This window comes from Sycon ciliatum, chromosome 1 (assembly GCF_964019385.1).
Source record: "Sycon ciliatum chromosome 1, ocSycCili1.1, whole genome shotgun sequence".
NCBI classification, from domain to species: domain Eukaryota; kingdom Metazoa; phylum Porifera; class Calcarea; order Leucosolenida; family Sycettidae; genus Sycon; species Sycon ciliatum.
Window position 1 is genome coordinate 83,254,434 of NC_088643.1, and position 19,267 is coordinate 83,273,700.

The 19,267-nt window shown below is 46.4% G+C and overlaps 1 protein-coding gene across 1 annotated transcript in view; it reads right to left on the reverse strand.

Annotated features, from left to right (window-relative positions):
- Window positions 1–816: 816 nt before the first annotated feature.
- Window positions 817–19,267, reverse strand: part of LOC135805909 (RNA helicase aquarius-like) — a 34,546-nt gene continuing 16,095 nt past the window's right edge. The window contains exons 19-44 of the mRNA XM_065320030.1: window positions 17,888–18,014; window positions 17,589–17,695; window positions 16,971–17,043; window positions 16,555–16,667; window positions 16,224–16,283; window positions 15,518–15,633; window positions 14,446–14,566; window positions 14,052–14,164; window positions 13,675–13,744; window positions 12,369–12,479; window positions 12,116–12,225; window positions 11,345–11,411; window positions 10,694–10,762; window positions 9,790–9,828; window positions 7,799–7,867; window positions 6,423–6,470; window positions 5,929–5,970; window positions 5,399–5,536; window positions 5,146–5,217; window positions 4,461–4,520; window positions 4,084–4,211; window positions 3,436–3,607; window positions 2,950–3,120; window positions 2,351–2,548; window positions 1,736–1,810; window positions 817–1,069 (exon numbers count right to left, since the gene is read on the reverse strand). Coding sequence (XP_065176102.1) covers window positions 917–1,069; window positions 1,736–1,810; window positions 2,351–2,548; window positions 2,950–3,120; window positions 3,436–3,607; window positions 4,084–4,211; window positions 4,461–4,520; window positions 5,146–5,217; window positions 5,399–5,536; window positions 5,929–5,970; window positions 6,423–6,470; window positions 7,799–7,867; window positions 9,790–9,828; window positions 10,694–10,762; window positions 11,345–11,411; window positions 12,116–12,225; window positions 12,369–12,479; window positions 13,675–13,744; window positions 14,052–14,164; window positions 14,446–14,566; window positions 15,518–15,633; window positions 16,224–16,283; window positions 16,555–16,667; window positions 16,971–17,043; window positions 17,589–17,695; window positions 17,888–18,014 — 2,622 coding nt within the window. The 3' untranslated portion in view covers window positions 817–916. The remainder of the gene's footprint in view (window positions 1,070–1,735; window positions 1,811–2,350; window positions 2,549–2,949; window positions 3,121–3,435; window positions 3,608–4,083; window positions 4,212–4,460; window positions 4,521–5,145; window positions 5,218–5,398; window positions 5,537–5,928; window positions 5,971–6,422; window positions 6,471–7,798; window positions 7,868–9,789; window positions 9,829–10,693; window positions 10,763–11,344; window positions 11,412–12,115; window positions 12,226–12,368; window positions 12,480–13,674; window positions 13,745–14,051; window positions 14,165–14,445; window positions 14,567–15,517; window positions 15,634–16,223; window positions 16,284–16,554; window positions 16,668–16,970; window positions 17,044–17,588; window positions 17,696–17,887; window positions 18,015–19,267) is intronic.

Here is a 19,267-nt window from a genome sequence, read left to right on the forward strand (position 1 = left end):
CTGAGCTGAGTGCCTCGAAACGCAAGTAACAGCTAGCTGTAGCTGCACGTCAAAATGCCGATACTGGATCCCCGCAAACCGCGATGATCGCACTTCCCCGACTAGAAACACGATTATGTCATACTCGGCGGCAAGGAAACGTACAGATATATCTAGATGAACACTAATGAACAGCAACAGCGAATCATCGCCACATTGTAGAAATGACTACATGTAGACTTGCGCAGCGTCTCCTCTTTCGCATTTAGATAAAGCTTGGTAAGCTAAGGGAAGTGAGCGATAACTATCAACTAACTATTCGTATTACTTCACTCTCCAGCCACTACTACTACTACTACTAGCGGCAGGCAAGGATCGTTGATCGTTGGCCAAGACGGCCGATTCGACTCGGATGCACCGGCGCGACGGGGACGAAAATGCATTCAATCCCAGCTCCGTCACCATGGTCACCCGCTAACATGGGACTACGCCTACGACGGCACCAGCACTCAGCAGGTGGAGCAAGTCTCACTCCAAAGGCCAAATACAGCCAAACAGCATTTTCGCCTTGTTTTACATTTTTATTCATCATGTCAAGAGAGGAAGAGAAACCCTTGATTTTGTACAGTATTCACAAAACGAAATGATGATTAGCCTGGATCCACTTGGCCGGATACGACGAGCATACGGCAAGCACATGACGAGCACACGGTTCCTAGGGGAAGTATCGCCTCTCCCGCTCACTAGCAATAGCTACATGTCAGCAACAGTAACACAACAAAAATAAGACCTAGAAAAAACACAACAGAGTCGAGATCGATGGGGAGAGAATTTAAAAAAAAACGGTAGCAAACCGTTAACTGTTCAACATGACATGAATGTGTAGACTGAACTCCGTGGCATTCTCGCCACGCCAGTCCTGGTTGGCCACGAGCATTCATCCGCTTTTGCCAGAGGCAGCGGGCTTTTTGGACGCCGGGCCAGGCTTATTGTGACGGCTCATTCGCTTGTGGTAGAGCTCGGTGACGTAGTGTGCCATCTGCGACATGTCAGCGATCTCAAATGGAGGACCGTCCTTGGGTTGGTTGACCTGAGATGGGCAGAGATCGAAGAAACAAAGTCAATACACAAGGGAATAATGACCATTCCACATGGTGTCGAAGGAAACATTTCAAATACACTACCCCTACTCAAGTACACTCGGACAATGGGAAACGAGAAGGACATAGCAAAGGGTTTGTCCCTACAATAGACTCCCTTGCAGCAACCATATGAAAAGCACCTACATATATGTACATGAGAGGCAAGCCCAAAAAGTCAACAGCCAGTACTGGCAGTAGCCAAAGGCTTCTCTTCGAAAATAGTGAAATAGGGATGGCTGCTACTCTGTGATTATGGCACCACAGCATTTTTTGGCCGAAATCTAAGCTGGGTAAACTCTGTGAAGAAGAGGTTGGTGCAACTTCGGCGGTACTTGGGGAATTGTGTGTTGCTCCCTCCGTGGGAGCTCGCCCTTTTCCTGCCGACTTGACTTCTCACTTGACTGACTCCCGAATGGGTAAACTCTGCAGCCAGAACACTAGGGTATGGTGAAGTTTGACAATGTGATCATCCACACTGTGATCATCCACACTGTGATCATCCACACTGTGATCATCCACACTGGGATCATCCACACTGGGATCATCCACACTGGGATCATCCACACTGGGATCATCCACACTGGGATCATCCGTGAAAACACTCAATTACATACATGCACAGGTCGAGGCTTTGCCGGAGGGAATGATTCCTGTGGTAGCAGCTGAAGACGAGTGGGACGCTGAGTGAGCTATTGACACAGGCAAACACAACCAAACACGCACGTGCACACACACACACACACACACACACACACACACACACACACACACACACACACACACCACAGCAGACATATACACCACAGCACGTGTTAGTTTGGTATTTAACTTGCATCAGATCCTACCTGCAGCCTGGATTTAAACCAAATGACACAAACAACAAGCAACAATTTTCGGCAGCATCCCTAGCCCTGGGTAAGCTGCACGTGTTGTGCACTGTGAGGTGATGCCATCATGTGCGAGTAGGCATTGACTAGTGGTACTGTGGTGAGGGTCATACACATCATTGCACAGGTCAGTCACTGAGATTGGTAGAGACTGACAGCTAGGATGCGCTATCCAGATTCAATATTCAGGTCACCGACCCCAGGTGATGATTCTCGTTATTTTGGAAGCTCTTTTAGGTGCTTCCAGGCATGTACAAAGCCACTACAGCCACCTGAACAGCATGCACAATGCACAGAGCACATCAAGAACCACACAAGAATATGTACATGTAGTCTGCTTACAATGTTGAACGCTGGCGCCAGTTCAAAGCAGTCCTTGAAGAGAGCAACGCGTCCAAATATGTAGAGACCAAGGCGAGCACGCGACATGGCCACCACCAGACGGCGAATATCACGAACGTGACCAACCGTCTTAGTACGCACCAGCGACAGCAGTATGTACTCATTCTGCTGACCTTGAAATCGATCTACAGTCGTCACCTGCTCAGTACAAACAGCACACATTGGCATACATACAGATTTCACCAAGGATTATTTTGAATAACACAGTAGTAGAAATCTAGCCCTCACATCAGCCTGTACAAGAATAAAACTGGCTTTAGTAGACGACTTTGTGGTAAGTAAAGCATGCTCAAAGCCATTGGAAACAGGGGTTCTATTCACGATAAGTCATTGGAAACAGGGGTTCTATTCACGATAAGTCATTGGAAACAGGGGTTCTATTCACGATAAGTCCTACGAGTAGGACTATAACTACCACTCCTAGTTCAGGGTATTGGAAATACATGTAACTGGCACGAACTGCTCATAGAGCAAGCAAGTGAATAAACAAAAGCAATGCTTTTACATGCCCGTCCATCAAGCACGAGACATGACCGTACCTTAGAGGGCAGACCGAACACAGGATTGTCAGCACATCGTTGAGACAGGACATCACGGATCAAGTGCTTCTGACCGTTGTAGGTAGTGAGAATAGAGATCTGTTCTGCCGGATAGCCTTGCAGTCTCATGTACATGTACGTGGCAACAACGTACTCTGCTTCGGCCAAGTTCTGTCACAAATACAATACAGGCAGAGAAGGAGGGGGGGGGGGGGAAGAGAGAGATAATGTGAATGAGATATACAAGTAGACGTAAAGAGAGTTGAAATGTATTTAAAAAGCACACCACTGCAATGTACTACTGGCAGCAGCACATTGCTCAGAGTATGGCCCAGTCCAGACACTTAAACTTCAAAGCAACAGGAGAAAGTTAGCACCCGTAATTGTGACAGCACACAACATAATCGTATCCTCTCTCCACATGGGTCTATATTCTTAGCGTGCATAGAGGTTTTGTTGTGAACAGAGATACTTACATATCCTTACCTGGAAGAAGAATGGATCCGGCTCTGACTCTCCAATGCCATTGTAGTCGTCTACATTGATCAGCTGATACTCAAACCAGAAGCCAGGATTGGCCAGCTGGAACTCGTTCTTCTGCAGAACGTGTGGCAGGTCACCCAAGCTCTTGTATCGCCAGCTGTACAGACGGGCCAGACTGCAAGGGAAAGCAGGAACAAAGCGCTCAGAGGAAAGGCAGATACGAAATTCAACCGCAATACAAAATTGTACAGAATTCCAGGTTGAAAGAATGCTGTCCTTACAGATGACAAGGTAGTGAGTGGCAGGCAAACTCATGTAAATCGGAGTTGTTCAAGACTTTTTTTCACTGAACATGTTCAGGGTCATTCACACATACATGTATTCAGCCACGTTGAGCATAGTGATCAACTATGACCAACATCCATGTAACAAGATCAACAAACGTTTGCAATATGCCAGGCAGCAGCAGCAGCAGTGTATAGCAACACAAGCCACACTAGTATCATATCAACGTGGGAATGGACACAATATGAAACACAAATCACATCATTGCAGCTGCACAGAGCGAGTAGTAGTGGTAGCAGTGGCGTACAGGGCCGACAGCAGCACTAGCAGCAGCAAGATCACTTGCCACAAATCACATCACCTTACCTTGGTCGAGCACGACCCTGAGCATCCAGCTCAATGTACGGTACACCTAGACGCACAAAACGTGTGAACAGCGACTGCTCCATGTTGGAGTACTTCTGAAACGCCATGTTCTTGATCACTGGTGGCAGCTGTAGACAACAATCCAATCCAAGTGACGCACACGCAGCATGAATCGACAAGCATGAATCAACACACAACGAATGTAGACTAGTTCAAATATGTTAACACAGCGACATGCACATACACACCATCGTACACACACACAACAAACATACAAACGCCTATCCACCTATCCACCAAGGCATGGATGCACATGCATCAAGGGGAGTGAAAAGAAAAGAAACAACGTGAAAGAAAGGGAATTTCAGCACACTGACCTGATTGTGATCACCAATGAGAATCACACGCTTCAGTCGCTCATGACCATCCAGTGGATTCTGCATACACACACAGTAACACACAGTGACACACACAGACAGACAGGCACACAGACAGACAGACAGACAGACAGACAGACAGACAGACACACACACAGACACACACACACAATACAACATTTTATGGTGGAGTAAATTCCATAACACTGAGCAAAAAGGCTGCACTTGACTAGTTCATATTTCGTTGGTCTGACGAACTCTTGACAACTCGAGTCTGCATGACAAGATGGCCTGAAGAAATTGAAACACGACTCAAACCCAAGCAATGTATAAATGGCAAAAAAGTACATGTAGGCGGGATGTGGCCAATATGGATTACTAGATACTGGCCAGTGTTCAATGGTATATACACTGTGGAACAATGGAGTGTTTGCACATCTATCACAATGCCATGACCATACGGGACAGTCATGTTGATTCCAACTCCACTCAACCCTGCATCTATCGGTCACATGATGTAGACCACCTTGGTCCCACTGTCTACATGACGTGGTCATTTTCTTTCCACACAGATTTTCCACGAAGGTTTAGTCCCATGACAAAGATGTGAAGCCACTCTATACAATGGTGTAGAGTGTAGAGTGTACAGCTGCACTTTACAACCCCGAACAGTGTTTGTGTTTACCTGCAACATGAGAGGAATGAACGTCTCCACTTCCAGGATCTGACCAGCTTCTTCCATCAACACGTTGTCATACTAACAGAACGACAGAGAGGAGAGTCGAGATACACCACATACACAGACTCAGTGCAAATCTCAATAATGTACAAAAGGAGGATTTGTTGTAGTGCAATGAGAGGGCTAATACTTCTATGACATTGTCCTTCCCTAATTGACCGTTAACTTCCACATACATAAGTGCAAGAATGCAACGCACCTTGAAGCCGAGCTTGACAAGCTGAGTACGTCGCAGAGCGGCGTGTGTACAAGTCATGGCAATGATGCGTGCCTCTTTCACCAGCAGATAGTTGACACGGTCACGTCCACGGTGCAGCAACTCCAGGGGACGGAACTCCTGATGAGAAACACGTTATTGGAAATTACAGACACACAAAGCAGAGGTTAGACAATACCATCACCGAGGCCAAATAACGCTAATAGTAACTTAATACTACAGATTACCTGCATCATCTAGTGCACAGCAGTAGTCGGCATGTACACAGCGCATGTACACAACTACTACCTGTAGTCTACCAAGCAGTCTTGCCAGGGCCAGTGCCAGTGCCATTGGAGACCAGGAGTAATACAAGTGGCTAACTCACTCAGTTATCTGCAGCCAGAACAGCAACATGGCAATGCACACACCTGCACACATCTGTACTAACAGGAACAATAGGCTAATGAGTACAGGCCATGAGTAAATAAGACTTCACCAGCATTGCCTCAACAAACAGAATGGTTCCGTACCTCGAGCTGCCGGAAGATCTTCTTGATATGCCGGAAACAACCCTGTGCAACGAAAATAGGAGAGAGAGAGAGAGAGAGAGAGAGAGAGAGAGAGAGAGAGAGAGAGAGAGAGAGAGAGAGAGAGAGAGAGAGAGAGAGAGAGAGAGAGAGCATGGAGCACATGGGTGAACATTGAAAGCAACAACAGTGATAGTAAATACATTGCAATTGAGAGTCAAGCAAGAAAAATATAAGAACATGACCAAGACCGGCACTCCTGTTCCCAAGATAACAATGATAACAATGATTCGAAATTCGTAAAGTAACCCGGGTGCTAAACGTTAATCTAGTCCAAGGTTGCTACACAACAATCAGTCGTTCAAACACACACTACATACAGACACTGCACACTAGGACCCCGGCCCAGGCCTAACCAGGAGTGGATGCATGAATGTGGCTGGACACTAAATACAGGTGCCTGTTCAACACAGGCTAGATGACGGAATACTCCTTACCTCAGCAATGTCCAGATCCTCATCGTATGACTTGCCTTGGAAAACAGGCTGCAACATAACATAACAAGTAACAACACAACATCATATGCACATGTACATCAAGCTGAAAACCCATATGCACATGTACATATAAGCTGAAAACCCATATGCACATGTACATCAAGCTGAAAACCCATATGCACATGTACATCAAGCTGAAAACCCATATGCACATGTACATCAAGCTGAAAACCCATATGCACATGTACATCAAGCTGAAAACCCATATGCACATGTACATCAAGCTGAAAACCCATATGCACATGTACATCAAGCTGAAAACCCATATGCACATGTACATCAAGCTGAAAACCCATATGCACATGTACATCAAGCTGAAAACCCATATGCACATGTACATCAAGCTGAAAACCCATATGCACATGTACATCAAGCTGAAAACCCATATGCACATGTACATCAAGCTGAAAACCCATATGCACATGTACATCAAGCTGAAAACCCATATGCACATGTACATCAAGCTGAAAACCCATATGCACATGTACATCAAGCTGAAAACCCATATGCACATGTACATCAAGCTGAAAACCCATATGCACATGTACATCAAGCTGAAAACCCATATGCACATGTACATCAAGCTGAAAACCCATATGCACATGTACATCAAGCTGAAAACCCATATGCACATGTACATCAAGCTGAAAACCCATATGCACATGTACATCAAGCTGAAAACCCATATGCACATGTACATCAAGCTGAAAACCCATATGCACATGTACATATAAGCTGAAAACCCATATGCACATGTACATCAAGCTGAAAACCCATATGCCAAGCATTCCCTGAACCATCCTCTAGCGTAAGATAAGGTCAGATAGAGGAAGCACGCAAGCTCTTTTAAGCCGCACTGGTGTACGGTTTTTACAGAATACGCTATGCACGAGTTAAGCCGTTTCCACCGTGTCATGGTCCAAGCCGCAGATGTTACATACAGACCTTCACTGTAAAGAAAAATTATGCCAACGAATGCCGGGTAGATCTAGAACGCACGTCCACTTCGATGAGAAAGGGCTTCTCAACTACATGTACTGAAGTAGCGGCCAAATGAAATTGTTTAGGTCAAGATCTGGTTGAGTGCCACATCCCAGACTTAACACTCTCAACTCCAGAGCAAAATCAGCTTTGCACTGACTTCACGCTACTTTCAGTGTATTCATCTGGCTCTCCAGCCTGTGATTATCCAATCCTGATGATAACCAGCTGGATACAAATACAAATGTATGTTGTCATTTCACCTCTGAAGACTTTGTGTGGCATGCTCAGTGCAAGATGGATCAGGTGAATTATTCTCCTGGACATGGCCTTACCTGTGGGGCATTAGCAAAGTACGTCTTGAACGGGAAGTGACTAGCAATGTCTTCCACCAGTTTGCTGGACTGCAGAACCAAAAACACAGGTATGCACAGCAACGTTTAGTCCATCACAATCCAACTATGTTGTAAGTGCCATGAATAATGTACAGTAGGCACTGGATGGAAATTCAAAATGATGCAAAGAGCAAAGATAGATAGATAGATAGAGATATATATATATATATATATATATATATGAGCCGTCAGATGAGAAAACAGACCTTATCGAAAAACTGTACAGTGCAGAAAAGTGCACTTGAAAGTTGGCGAGTTTACCCACTGGTGCGTCTGGACAACCAAGCTACAAACCGTCGTATTTCAGTCAAATATCGGTCTTTTGGGACAATCCAAGTATGTAAATCGAAGAGAAAACTCCAAGGAATCCAATGCAGCAAGCGCGATCGTGGCACGATGCTGCGTTCCCGAGATGCGAAGCCTGCAAGATACGTCACGGCACTTTGCATTTCTACACGCGAGTCAAACGCTCCAGACCAGGGATTTCCCCCTTTTCAAGCGATCTACGATCTCGGCAACAGGCTCAGACGTTTTGGAGGCGCTCACTGCATCTTCACGAAAAAAATTGGGCGTCCTGGGATAATGGAGATGGAAATGGCGAGCGATTTTCGTGTGACGGCGCAAGTCTAGCGCTGAAGCGATGTCTGTAGCTTGTTGCGCTGGAGCTGTGCTTTATTTGCTATCGGATTTGGGCCCAACGGGTTGCTTGTAGCCAGAGCTTTCCAGAAAGCCCAAGTTTGTGGAAATCGGTCAAAGGAAACAGAAAATATTATCCAAAGTAGGTGAAACAATTGTTGGTATTGCACCCAAATTTGAGGTGCAATTTGTAATTGTCTCCTACTGTCGAGGCTATAACTTTACTTTCCCTGGTCCAAATCAACTCTAGTTTTCTGCATACGATTCCTGGTGCTCCTGGCAATCAGATAGCACCACAAACAAAAATATGACTTTTTTGTGATAAGGTCTGTTTTCTCATCTGACGGCTCATATATATATATATATATATATATATATACTCAATCTGCGGACAGCATGCTGTTTCGTTCTTTTTGAACTCATCAGCGCAGCACAGAGGAAATGAGGCCGAACCTGATAGCAATGGAAATAAAAATTTCCAATCAGGCCCGAACGTACCTTGCCAGAGTGCTCAAACTGACAAGTCAGTGAGCTCTGCATAACGCAAACAGCAAACGCAAAATATATATATATATACTCAATCTGCATATATATATATATATATATATATATATATATATATATATATATATATATATATATGCAGAGCTCACTGACTTGTCAGTTTGAGCACTCTGGCAAGGTACGTTCGGGCCTGATTGGAAATTTTTATTTCCATTGCTATCAGGTTCGGCCTCATTTCCTCTGTGCTGCGCTGACGAGTCCACAAAGGACGAAACAGTTCTGTCCGCAGATTGAGTATTTCGCTCCTGCTCTTGTAGCAGTTGAGCACTCTTGCGTGGGGTAGTGCCTTTGCTGTTTGCTTTATGCAGAGCTCACTGACTTGTCAGTTTGAGCACTCTGGCAAGGTACGTTCGGGCCTGATTGGAAATTTTTATTTCCATTGCTATCAGGTTCGGCCTCATCTCCTCTGTGCTGCGCTGACGAGTCCACAAAGGACGAAACAGTTCTGTCCGCAGATTGAGTATATATATATATATATATATTTTTTTTTTTTCTTCAGACTTTTCCCGTTTGTCTCTTTCCCTCAAAACCAGTTAATATATATATATATATGTCCGCAGATTGAGTATATATATATATATATATATAGAGAGAGAGAGAGAGAGAGAGAGAGAGAGAGAGAGAGAGAGAGAGAGAGAGAGAGAGAGAGAGAGAGAGAGAGATAGATAGATAGAGAGAGAGAGAGAGAGAGAGAGAGAGAGAGAGAGAGAGAGAGAGAGAAGGTGTCTCACCTTGATCTTGCTCATGTAGGCTTCCCATCTTGCCACGATCTGTACATATCCAGCAGAACATTACAGCAAGAGCAAACACATGGATCTCCTCATGTCCTAAAATCAGGGAAAACTAGGTTGAGGGCTTAGAAAGTGTCTACACATGTAAACCAATCGTGTACTGTATTATGGGCACATTCACTCACTCGCACACTTTGCACACTCACTCACTCGCACACTTTGCACACTCACTCCCACACTTTGCATACTCACTCACTCGCACACTTTGCACACTCACTCGCACACTTTGCACACTCACTCACTCGCACACTTTGCACACTCACTCGCACACTTTGCACACTCACTCGCACACTTTGTACACTCACTCGCACACTTTGCACACTCACTCACTCGCACACTTTGTACACTCACTCACTCGCACACTTTGCACACTCACTCACTCGCACACTTTGCACACTCACTCACTCGCGCACTTTGCACACTCACTCACTCGCACACTTTGCACACTCACTCACTCGCACACTTTGCATACTCACTCACTCGCACACTTTGCACACTCACTCACTCGCACACTTTGCACACTCACTCACTCGCACACTTTGCACACTCACTCACTCGCACACTTTGCACACTCACTCACTCGCACACTTTGCACACTCACTCACTCACTCGCACACTTTGCACACTCACTCGCACACTTTGCACACTCACTCACTCGCACACTTTGTACACTCACTCACTCGCACACTTTGCACACTCACTCACTCGCACACTTTGCACACTCACTCACTCGCAAGCGTGCACTCTCACACACAGCAAGCCAGCTAGCCAGCCAGCCAGCCAGCCAGACACACACACACACACGCGTGCGCACACACATACCCACACGCGCGCGCACACATACCTGATAGAGGAAGAAATGTCCTGCCGTCTCACACGTGTAGGAGAAGTCACCGCCAACATTGATGCTCTCCTGTCAACAGTCATGAGCAACAACGTACATAGTCGTATACATACACAGAAGAACTTTGACTACTGGTCAGAGTGCTCTATACATGAAGTGCAGAGCTTCGGTACAAACAAAACTTCAGTGGAACAAAAGAAAAAAGGATTTTCGCTTATAGTCATATACATTGAGAAGAAGTTTGGAGGCTTCCTGCAGTTTCATAGTAGGTGAACTCACCCATTCCACAATACTCTGCAAATTTCCGAACCATTCCATTATATACGTTTCGGCCAATGGCCTTCTTCAGGTAGTCAATGATGTCCCTAAAGCTGCAAACGGGCGGTTAAAATATGTGCCTGTTCCGCCCGAAGCGCGCGATCTATTCTGCTAACGGGGAGGCGGGAAAACCCCCCAAATACATGTACCGGTATATGTACTCAATCTCCGGATAGCTCATGCATGCGTATACATGTGAGTTTCATACCAGCACCCCTACCTCCTCCTCTCACAGCATCAAGGTGGGTTTAGCTCCTTCCCACTTTACCACATTTACTGCACAGACACTTCCAATGCCACCTCCAACACTAGATCATAAGCTGGCAAACTGACCTGGAGACGCTGCACCTCGTCCAGAAGCTCTTGTCGTTGTTGCAGGATGAAGTTCACACGACCATATCTAGAGGACGGCAGCAAGGATGAGCGCGATAATCAGATGATAAAGTGAGAGTCACACGGACACAATGCCAGCACAACACACTGGACACCGGAGTGAGCATATCTCCGTCAGCGAAGCGCATATTCTCTTGCAGACAAATACAGGAGTTCGAGTAAAACAGTCTCTGGCTTCCTGTATTCGTGTAGACAAGTACATGACATTGTACATGTAGTGCTCTGCACCCTGATGCATAGAGCACTGGTACGAGCTTCACTGACTGGCCCTGGCTAATCACTTGAACTGACCGTCACAGAAAGATGTACAGAACTTGAACAGCACTACAGTGTACAAGTTGTGTACTCTATGTATATGTACAGGTCCAAACACAAGCACGCATGCATGCACGCATCGCTCCAGATGAAAATGATACTGCATGGGAGTACATTAACCACTCGCATCAACAACTGTACATACAAACTGGATGGGTGGATATGTGGATGAAGGGATGCATGGATGGATGGATGGATGGATGGATGGATGAATGGATGGAGGAGGGGATGAATGGATGGATGAATGGATGGAGGAGGGGATGCATGGATGGAGGAGGGGATGCATGGATGGATGGATGGATGGAGGAGGGGATGCATGGATAAATGGATGGATTGGTATACGGATAGGAGTAACAGATGGATGGCTAGACACAAGAAAAATGTCATTAAACTAACCGACTGAAGTCCTTGTCAGTTTCCAGCTCTTCTTCACCGTGACCAAGACGAAGCAAATGTCTCTCCTCAATGTCCAAAACCATGATCTTCTCAAAGATCTGATTCAAAGCCTATTGGTGGGGGCACAGGAACAGAAATAGCACAGCATGCAACGAATAGTAAATCCAGGAGAAGTGCCATGTATAAGTCAAGGGAGTGTCCTGAACGCGTCATGCACACACAACAGTCAGCGGTCAGTTCAAGCAGGGCATACCTGATTGGAGTGAGTGACAATGAGCGTCCGCTGGTCCGGGAAGTTGTGATACAGGTTGGAGATGATCTGGACAGCTACGTCAGTCTTGCCTGTACCTGGAGGTCCAACCACCTAGAACCACGCACAAACACACACGCAACAACAACGATGACGACGACGACGGCAGCAACAACGACGACAACGGCAACGACAACGGCAACGACAACGGCAACAACAACAACAACAACAACAACAACAACAACAACAACAACAACAACAACAACAACAACAACAACAACAACAACAACAAACACACGGTTATGCTGTCTAGTATCCGATGGTGTGAAAACATGTTGCCGGTACTAGTGAGTTGAAGTAGAAGATGCAACCCTAGTTCAAGGTCTTTCCTCTGGCTTAGAGGGCAAAACAACTGTCAGGAGCTTTCTTCAATATCTTCGTTGGTATAGGTAAATCATTTTGTTGTTGGTGGATGTCCATGCGCAGTACATATTTGTGCATGGCACATGTAGAGGAGACGGCTCGATACCGGGACGTTTTGACAGCCAAATTTGTATAGACCCAAACCGATTATCAGCGTTGATTTTTCACTCGAAATATGTTTGTGGAAGGAAACTGGCATGTTGAAGTTTGCTCTGGGGCCAGAGTCAATCGAACTGAGCCACTCCTTTGTGTTGACCCATTGCCTCCAAGTTGCCCAATTTTTCGCTTCAAAAAAGTTCAAATCAGAGGTGGCTCCAAACCGGACACGTTTTAGAGTGCACGTCAAATTCACTCTGGGTCTGAAATTAGGTAATTGCTATCGCTCCACGACGGCCAGTACAGAGTAACAATAAGCCTTGTGTGTGCTTCCATTAGTTTTGATTGGTATGCGGTGCTTTATTGGCAAGAGGCGAGCCGCTGTTTACCTGCGACAAGAAGTTGATTTTTCGAAAGTCGTAAAACTCGAGTCGCAGTGCGAAGCAACACGTCAAAAACTCGCCTGCTTGATATGGCGCTTCTGGTCATCGCAGAGCCATGAAATTTTGGCTCGGAGTATAACACATAGTAGTCTCACTGTGACATATGTTTTCTAATCAAAATACCAAGAGAGAAAGTGAATATTGAGTCCGTTCCGGTTTGCAACCGGTGTCCTATTTGAAACCGTCCCCTCTACATGTATTTGCATCGTACTTTGAAGTACGTGTACTTCAGTATGTTCAGATAGTCAGCTTGGAAGCACACCGATAGTGTGGTCACAATGACACTAGGCGTAATTATGACGGAACTATGGAAATTCAAAACACCCTGAAAACCCAATCGTTCTTACCACTGTCAAGCCTGGCTGCATGCCAGATAGGATAGCCTTGGTCTGGGTGGGTGTAAACGGCACAGTGTTACTGGACAACAGAACAACACACACACGTACACACACACACACACACACACACGTACACACACGTACACATGCACAAGCATACAAACACACGTACATACACATGTGTTATACACACAAGGCAATACTGGACAAGCGAATACATGTACATGTATGTCTAAACTCGTTCAGACATACAGTATTACATGCCATCCTGCTTGAGACGTTTTTGAAGATAAGCCACCTTTCTGGCAGTGGCAATACAGTGAATACACCATGGAATGTACGCACACAAGCATACGTGCACCGACTCATTCGGAACAGAGCCTTACAGCTTTGGCTTGTTGTAAGGATAAGGCCCACGGTTGGGCAGCTGGTACGGCTCGACACTGATCGTCTTGTCCTTGGCACCGACTGCCGGTAACGAAAGTCGAAACGGTGGCCGCTACAGGATGTGACAATAACAGCAGCAAGGGGAATAGGAACACACAATGGTGAGGAATAGCACTGGGAAATCTTCTAAGAACAAAATGATGGTTCAGATTGTCTCTCCATTTTCAACACAGTTATGTTATTTCAATACACACAACTGATCCGGCCAGTAATCCGATCAAGGGGCCATGTCTCTCAGGCAAAATAACAATGAGTGCTTCGGGAACACACACAGCGAAACACACACTGGACGTAACTTAGACTGTGAACCTCAGAGCTCAAGGATAGGCCTACCTGCAAACTTGCTTCACTCGTTGAGCAGTCAATCTCATAGTCCTTGAAGCTGCTCTGCAGATGCTTCATGCTAAGGAAGGTGTCCTTGAAATCCAGCCGCTGCAAGTAGCGGTCTTGCATCCTGCAATAAAGAGCACAAGACACACGCCCAGAACACACCCAGTGAAATCAAAGGTGTCCTCTGCATAAGAACCGACACACAAGACCTTGGGTTTCCAACCATTTCATTTCATTTTATTTTATTGCTTTCACACGGGCAAATAGATACCTATCATGGGAATCTCAAGGGTGGAATACATGTTCAGTAAAACCTGGTTTAAGCCACCACCCCACTGTGCTAGCAAAAGCGGTCGTTAAAGTTTAGAACCAGGTCACACAGTGTCTGTGTAGAGCTGTCCGTGCATGGGAAACGGCAGTTAAGGTGGTCGCTAAACGCAGAGGTCGTTAAGAGCAGGTGGTCGCTAAACCCAGAGGTCGTTAAGAGCAGGTGGTCGCTAAGAGCAGGTGGTCGCTAAACCCAGAGGTCGTTAAAAGCAGGTGGTCGCTAAACCCAGAGGTCGTTAAGAGCAGGTGGTCGCTAAACCCAGAGGTCGTTAAGAGCAGGTGGTCGCTAAACCCAGAGGTCGTTAAGAGCAGGTGGTCGCTAAACCCAGAGGTCGTTAAGAGCAGGTGGTCGCTAAACCCAGAGGTCGTTAAGAGCAGGTGGTCGCTAAACCCAGAGGTCGTTAAGAGCAGGTGGTCGCTAAACCCAGAGGTCGTTAAGAGCAGGTGGTCGCTAAACCCAGAGGTCGTTAAGAGCAGGTGGTCGCTAAACCCAGAGGTCGTTAAGAGCAGGTGGTCGCTAAACCCAGAGGTCGTTAAGAGCAGGTGGTCGCTAAACCCAGAGGTCGCTTGCACCAGGTTTTACTGTATGTGGAAATATTGGAGGATAGTTCTAAAAGAGGGAAAGATGATGTTTTTTAAAAGAACAACGCTTGCATGACAAACTAATTATGCATAAACATGACACAGATGACATGCCATGGCCATGAGAAGCTCTTGCATGCTGCATACTCAGTGCATAGACACTTACAGCTCGTGTGAGTAGTCTGCCTGTCCGGGGTCACCGTAGCCGAGGAAAATGTCGTGTAGCCATTCCGGGACCACTGCACGCGTGTTCATCAAGTCACGGATAGTCTCCAACACAGCCTGAGCAGGAGCAGTGGCCACAGCAAATACAGCAAACACACAGCCATCACAAGCAGGTCACAATCTAAGCAATGATGAAGCAAAGTACTAAATACGCCATTGCTGAGGCAGTCCGCAAGTCAGCATGTCAAATTATAGCAAAGGAAATATCGGTATTCAACACCTTCTTAAAACTCTGGAAGTAGCCAATAAGCAAGTCCACAGTCTGTACATAGGCCTTATCATCTTCAGCTCGATGACACACATGCATCCATTGTACAAACTAGCTAGATAGACCGCTCGAGCTCGACAACGCTAGTAAGTTTAGGCACAGCAAGCCAATTCAGTACTGCAGGTGCACCAAACACAGCTCAAAGTGCTGAATACGAACAGACCCGTTGCTGCACAGCCTTGGCAATATCAACACTGGGTCAACACTGGGTATTGGACTGAATGTACGTGTAGCTCTCCTTCTTTGTCCGTGGAGTGGCGCCGCATGCCATTGGCACTTGCTGCAACTCCGTACAAATCTAAAAGTGAGTTGTGAGCAACACTGGCTCACACTCAATCACTGCTTTTCACAGATCTAGAAAGTTCAATGTCTGACCAACCTTGAAGTTGTTCTCTTTTGGCTTCCGTCTCATGATGACGTTGAACGAGGAGTAGATATCCTAGAAATAGAGAACCAGAACCAGAGTGGTAAGTCTGATATGCTCCTGAGATCCAGATGCAAACGATTGTACTTGTTCATTCAAGCCCAATTCTGAGAGCATAAAACAGTAAGTAGTTCATGACCTATCATAACACACACCTCAGCCAACAAGCAGTACACACAATACATACACAGAAAGACTACTTGGAGTGCACACAATCTCACATACAATACACAATTCAGTGATGACACCTGCAGTAGCAGCAGCAGCAGCAGCAGCAGCAGCTAACCTCAGTGTCCTGCGACTGGCCACGCATGTGCTCGTAATCGGCATGGTACTGGTTCGTGTCGAGTGCAACGCGGAACGTTCTCTTGCTTGACTTGAAGGCAGGCTTCTCCTGACCTGCAGAGTGGACAGACAGACACACCAAACAAGCCATGAACAAGAAGAGTACACGGTGATAAGCAATACATGCAAGGTGTACACACGTGGACACAATAGTCACCGGCACAAGGCAGAACAAAACACAACTCTGCTGCGGCCCAGTCACATCATATCAAGTCAGATGAAGAAAAACTGAAGAAAAAAGAACAGGTTGTGCAGCATAACTACGACAGAACAAAAAGCAGCATGTTCATTGTGAGTAATGGGACATAAGAACAGCAAGAGAGACAGACACCAAGACCATCAGTAGTTGAACAGTACCTTCCTCGATGACATGCCCTTCTTCATCCAGCAGGCCTTCAATTTCACATCCACGTATGTACTTGATACCATACTGCAGTTACACAGCATTCATACACCAGCACCACCAGCACCACCGCCAGCACCACCACCACCACCATCATCGCCACCAGCAGCAGATTAAACATCACATGCAGCACATCAAACTCACACAAAGTAGAGAGGTGTATGTGCGTACGTGCCTGCGTGCACAGGTGCACTTGAGCATGAGTGTGCATCTCGTATGCAATGGTGTGTAAATGTTAAAGCTACATGCCACGCTACATGAAGCAACAGCATTTAACCCAGAATGTATAAACAACACCAGTAAATGGGCCCTGGAAATCCACAACTCTACACAACTGGAAAGAGAGCCAAGTGAACACTGGACAAAGCAATGTAGCAACACAACTTCCCGAGCAATAAAACTTCACCGATGCAGTCTCGTTGATTCAGCGTTGCCAGTAAATCTTCTTGAAGAGATGGCAACGAAAACATTCAAGGATACCTAACCTGTGTGAATGGTGGGTGTATTGAATGCGCAACTCGCTATATCCATTGCGATGATGCAGGCTCTATCCGCACAACATAGCTGCTTACCTGCTCAACAAATGGCACGTTCTTGGCCCTGCGCATGTGACCCTTGGGCATAACCCTACTGGTCGGCTGAACACAGACGAGAAAGAGCACGTCGTGCTTACGCAGATCTACAGCAGAACACACAGATAGTAAGCATAACCACACACATTACCGTCAAGAACCAGACCATGCAACAGTGGCATGATTTCTTTTGTGGGTGGTGGTGAGGGGGGGAGGGGGATATATAGCACAGAAAGATGCTCGGAGCCCATGCAGAACCCTTGTGCTGGTGCATACAGTATCATACGTTCACCACTCACTTTCCCATTCTTGCTTCACCTCTGGTCGCAGATTGAGTTGCACGGAGAAGTCAGCGAGCACACGGCGTGGAGCCTTGAGTCCCAGCTCCGGTGAGGCTACCTCCACCACTGAAAACTCGAGGAGCGGCTGGATGCACACAGAACACAAGGCATGGAGCAGCCCACAGTAACATTGGGATTCCAACAACACTGCCTGACGCGTTCTGAAAATTTTCAAAACTCCAACCAAAACATTCTTAGGATCCAATACAAGTGCTCGCATGACAAAAGTTCGTCTGATTCGGTACTTTCCCTATGTACTCTAGTCACCAACAATGGGAGATGCAGGCCAGCAGCCTACCTACCTACCTACCTACAGTATAGCACACTGTGCACAGCATTGGTGCCACGCTCACCACGATAACACAAAGCAAGAAGCATGGCCCAAGCTTTAAAGGGGAAGTATACCCTAAAATAAAATTTTCACCAGTTGTAGTCTTCTGGGTGCTGAGTCGAATGGTCTTGGTCCGAGGAAGCTGCGACGCTCCCTTCCTACTTGAATCCCAATCGAACTCGCGCACTTCCACCGAAACTGGGTGACTGCGCCCTACTAGATGGGGATTTGTATGCAAAATGTCACTAAAAGCGCCATTCCGTTCTTATAAAAGCACGGATGACCGCGATTGGCCCATATGTTGTAGTCTTTTGGACGCTGAGTCGACTGGTTTTGGTCCGAAAAGGCTGCGATGCAGCGTTCCTCCTTTATTCCCAATCGAACATGGTTGAACAAGCGGTCACGTGCTCCTGGGTGCCCAAATCACCTGGTCACCGCGCCAGCAGGCGACAACTTTCACACCAAGGTTCAACTCGAGTTCAACTCGAGTGACAGGAGTGCACCCAAAAAAGGTCAAACAGGCTAGTAAGTTGTACCATGCAGGCACGGTGACCAGGTGACTGGTGTACGCAGGAGCACGTGACCGCTTGTTCAACCATGTTCGATTGGAAATAAAGGAGGAACGCTGCATCGCAGCCTTTTCGGACCAAAACCAGTCGACTCAGCGTCCAAAAGACTACAACATATGGGCCAATGGCGGTCATCCGTGATTTTATAAGAACGAAATGGCGCTTTTAGTGACATTTTGCATACAAATCCCCATCTAGTAGGGCGCAGTCACCCAGTTTCGGTGGAAGTGCGCGAGTTCGATTGGGAATAAAGGAGGAAGGGAGCGTCTCAGCTTCCTCGGACCAAGACCATTCGACTCAGCACCCCGAAGACTACAACTGGTGAAAATTTGATTTTAGGGTATACTTCCCCTTTAACAGAACACTAGGTTACACTGGAGAGGTAGATCCGGTACTACACACCAGTCAGTCTGCAGAGTACCAGTAAGCACAAGTACA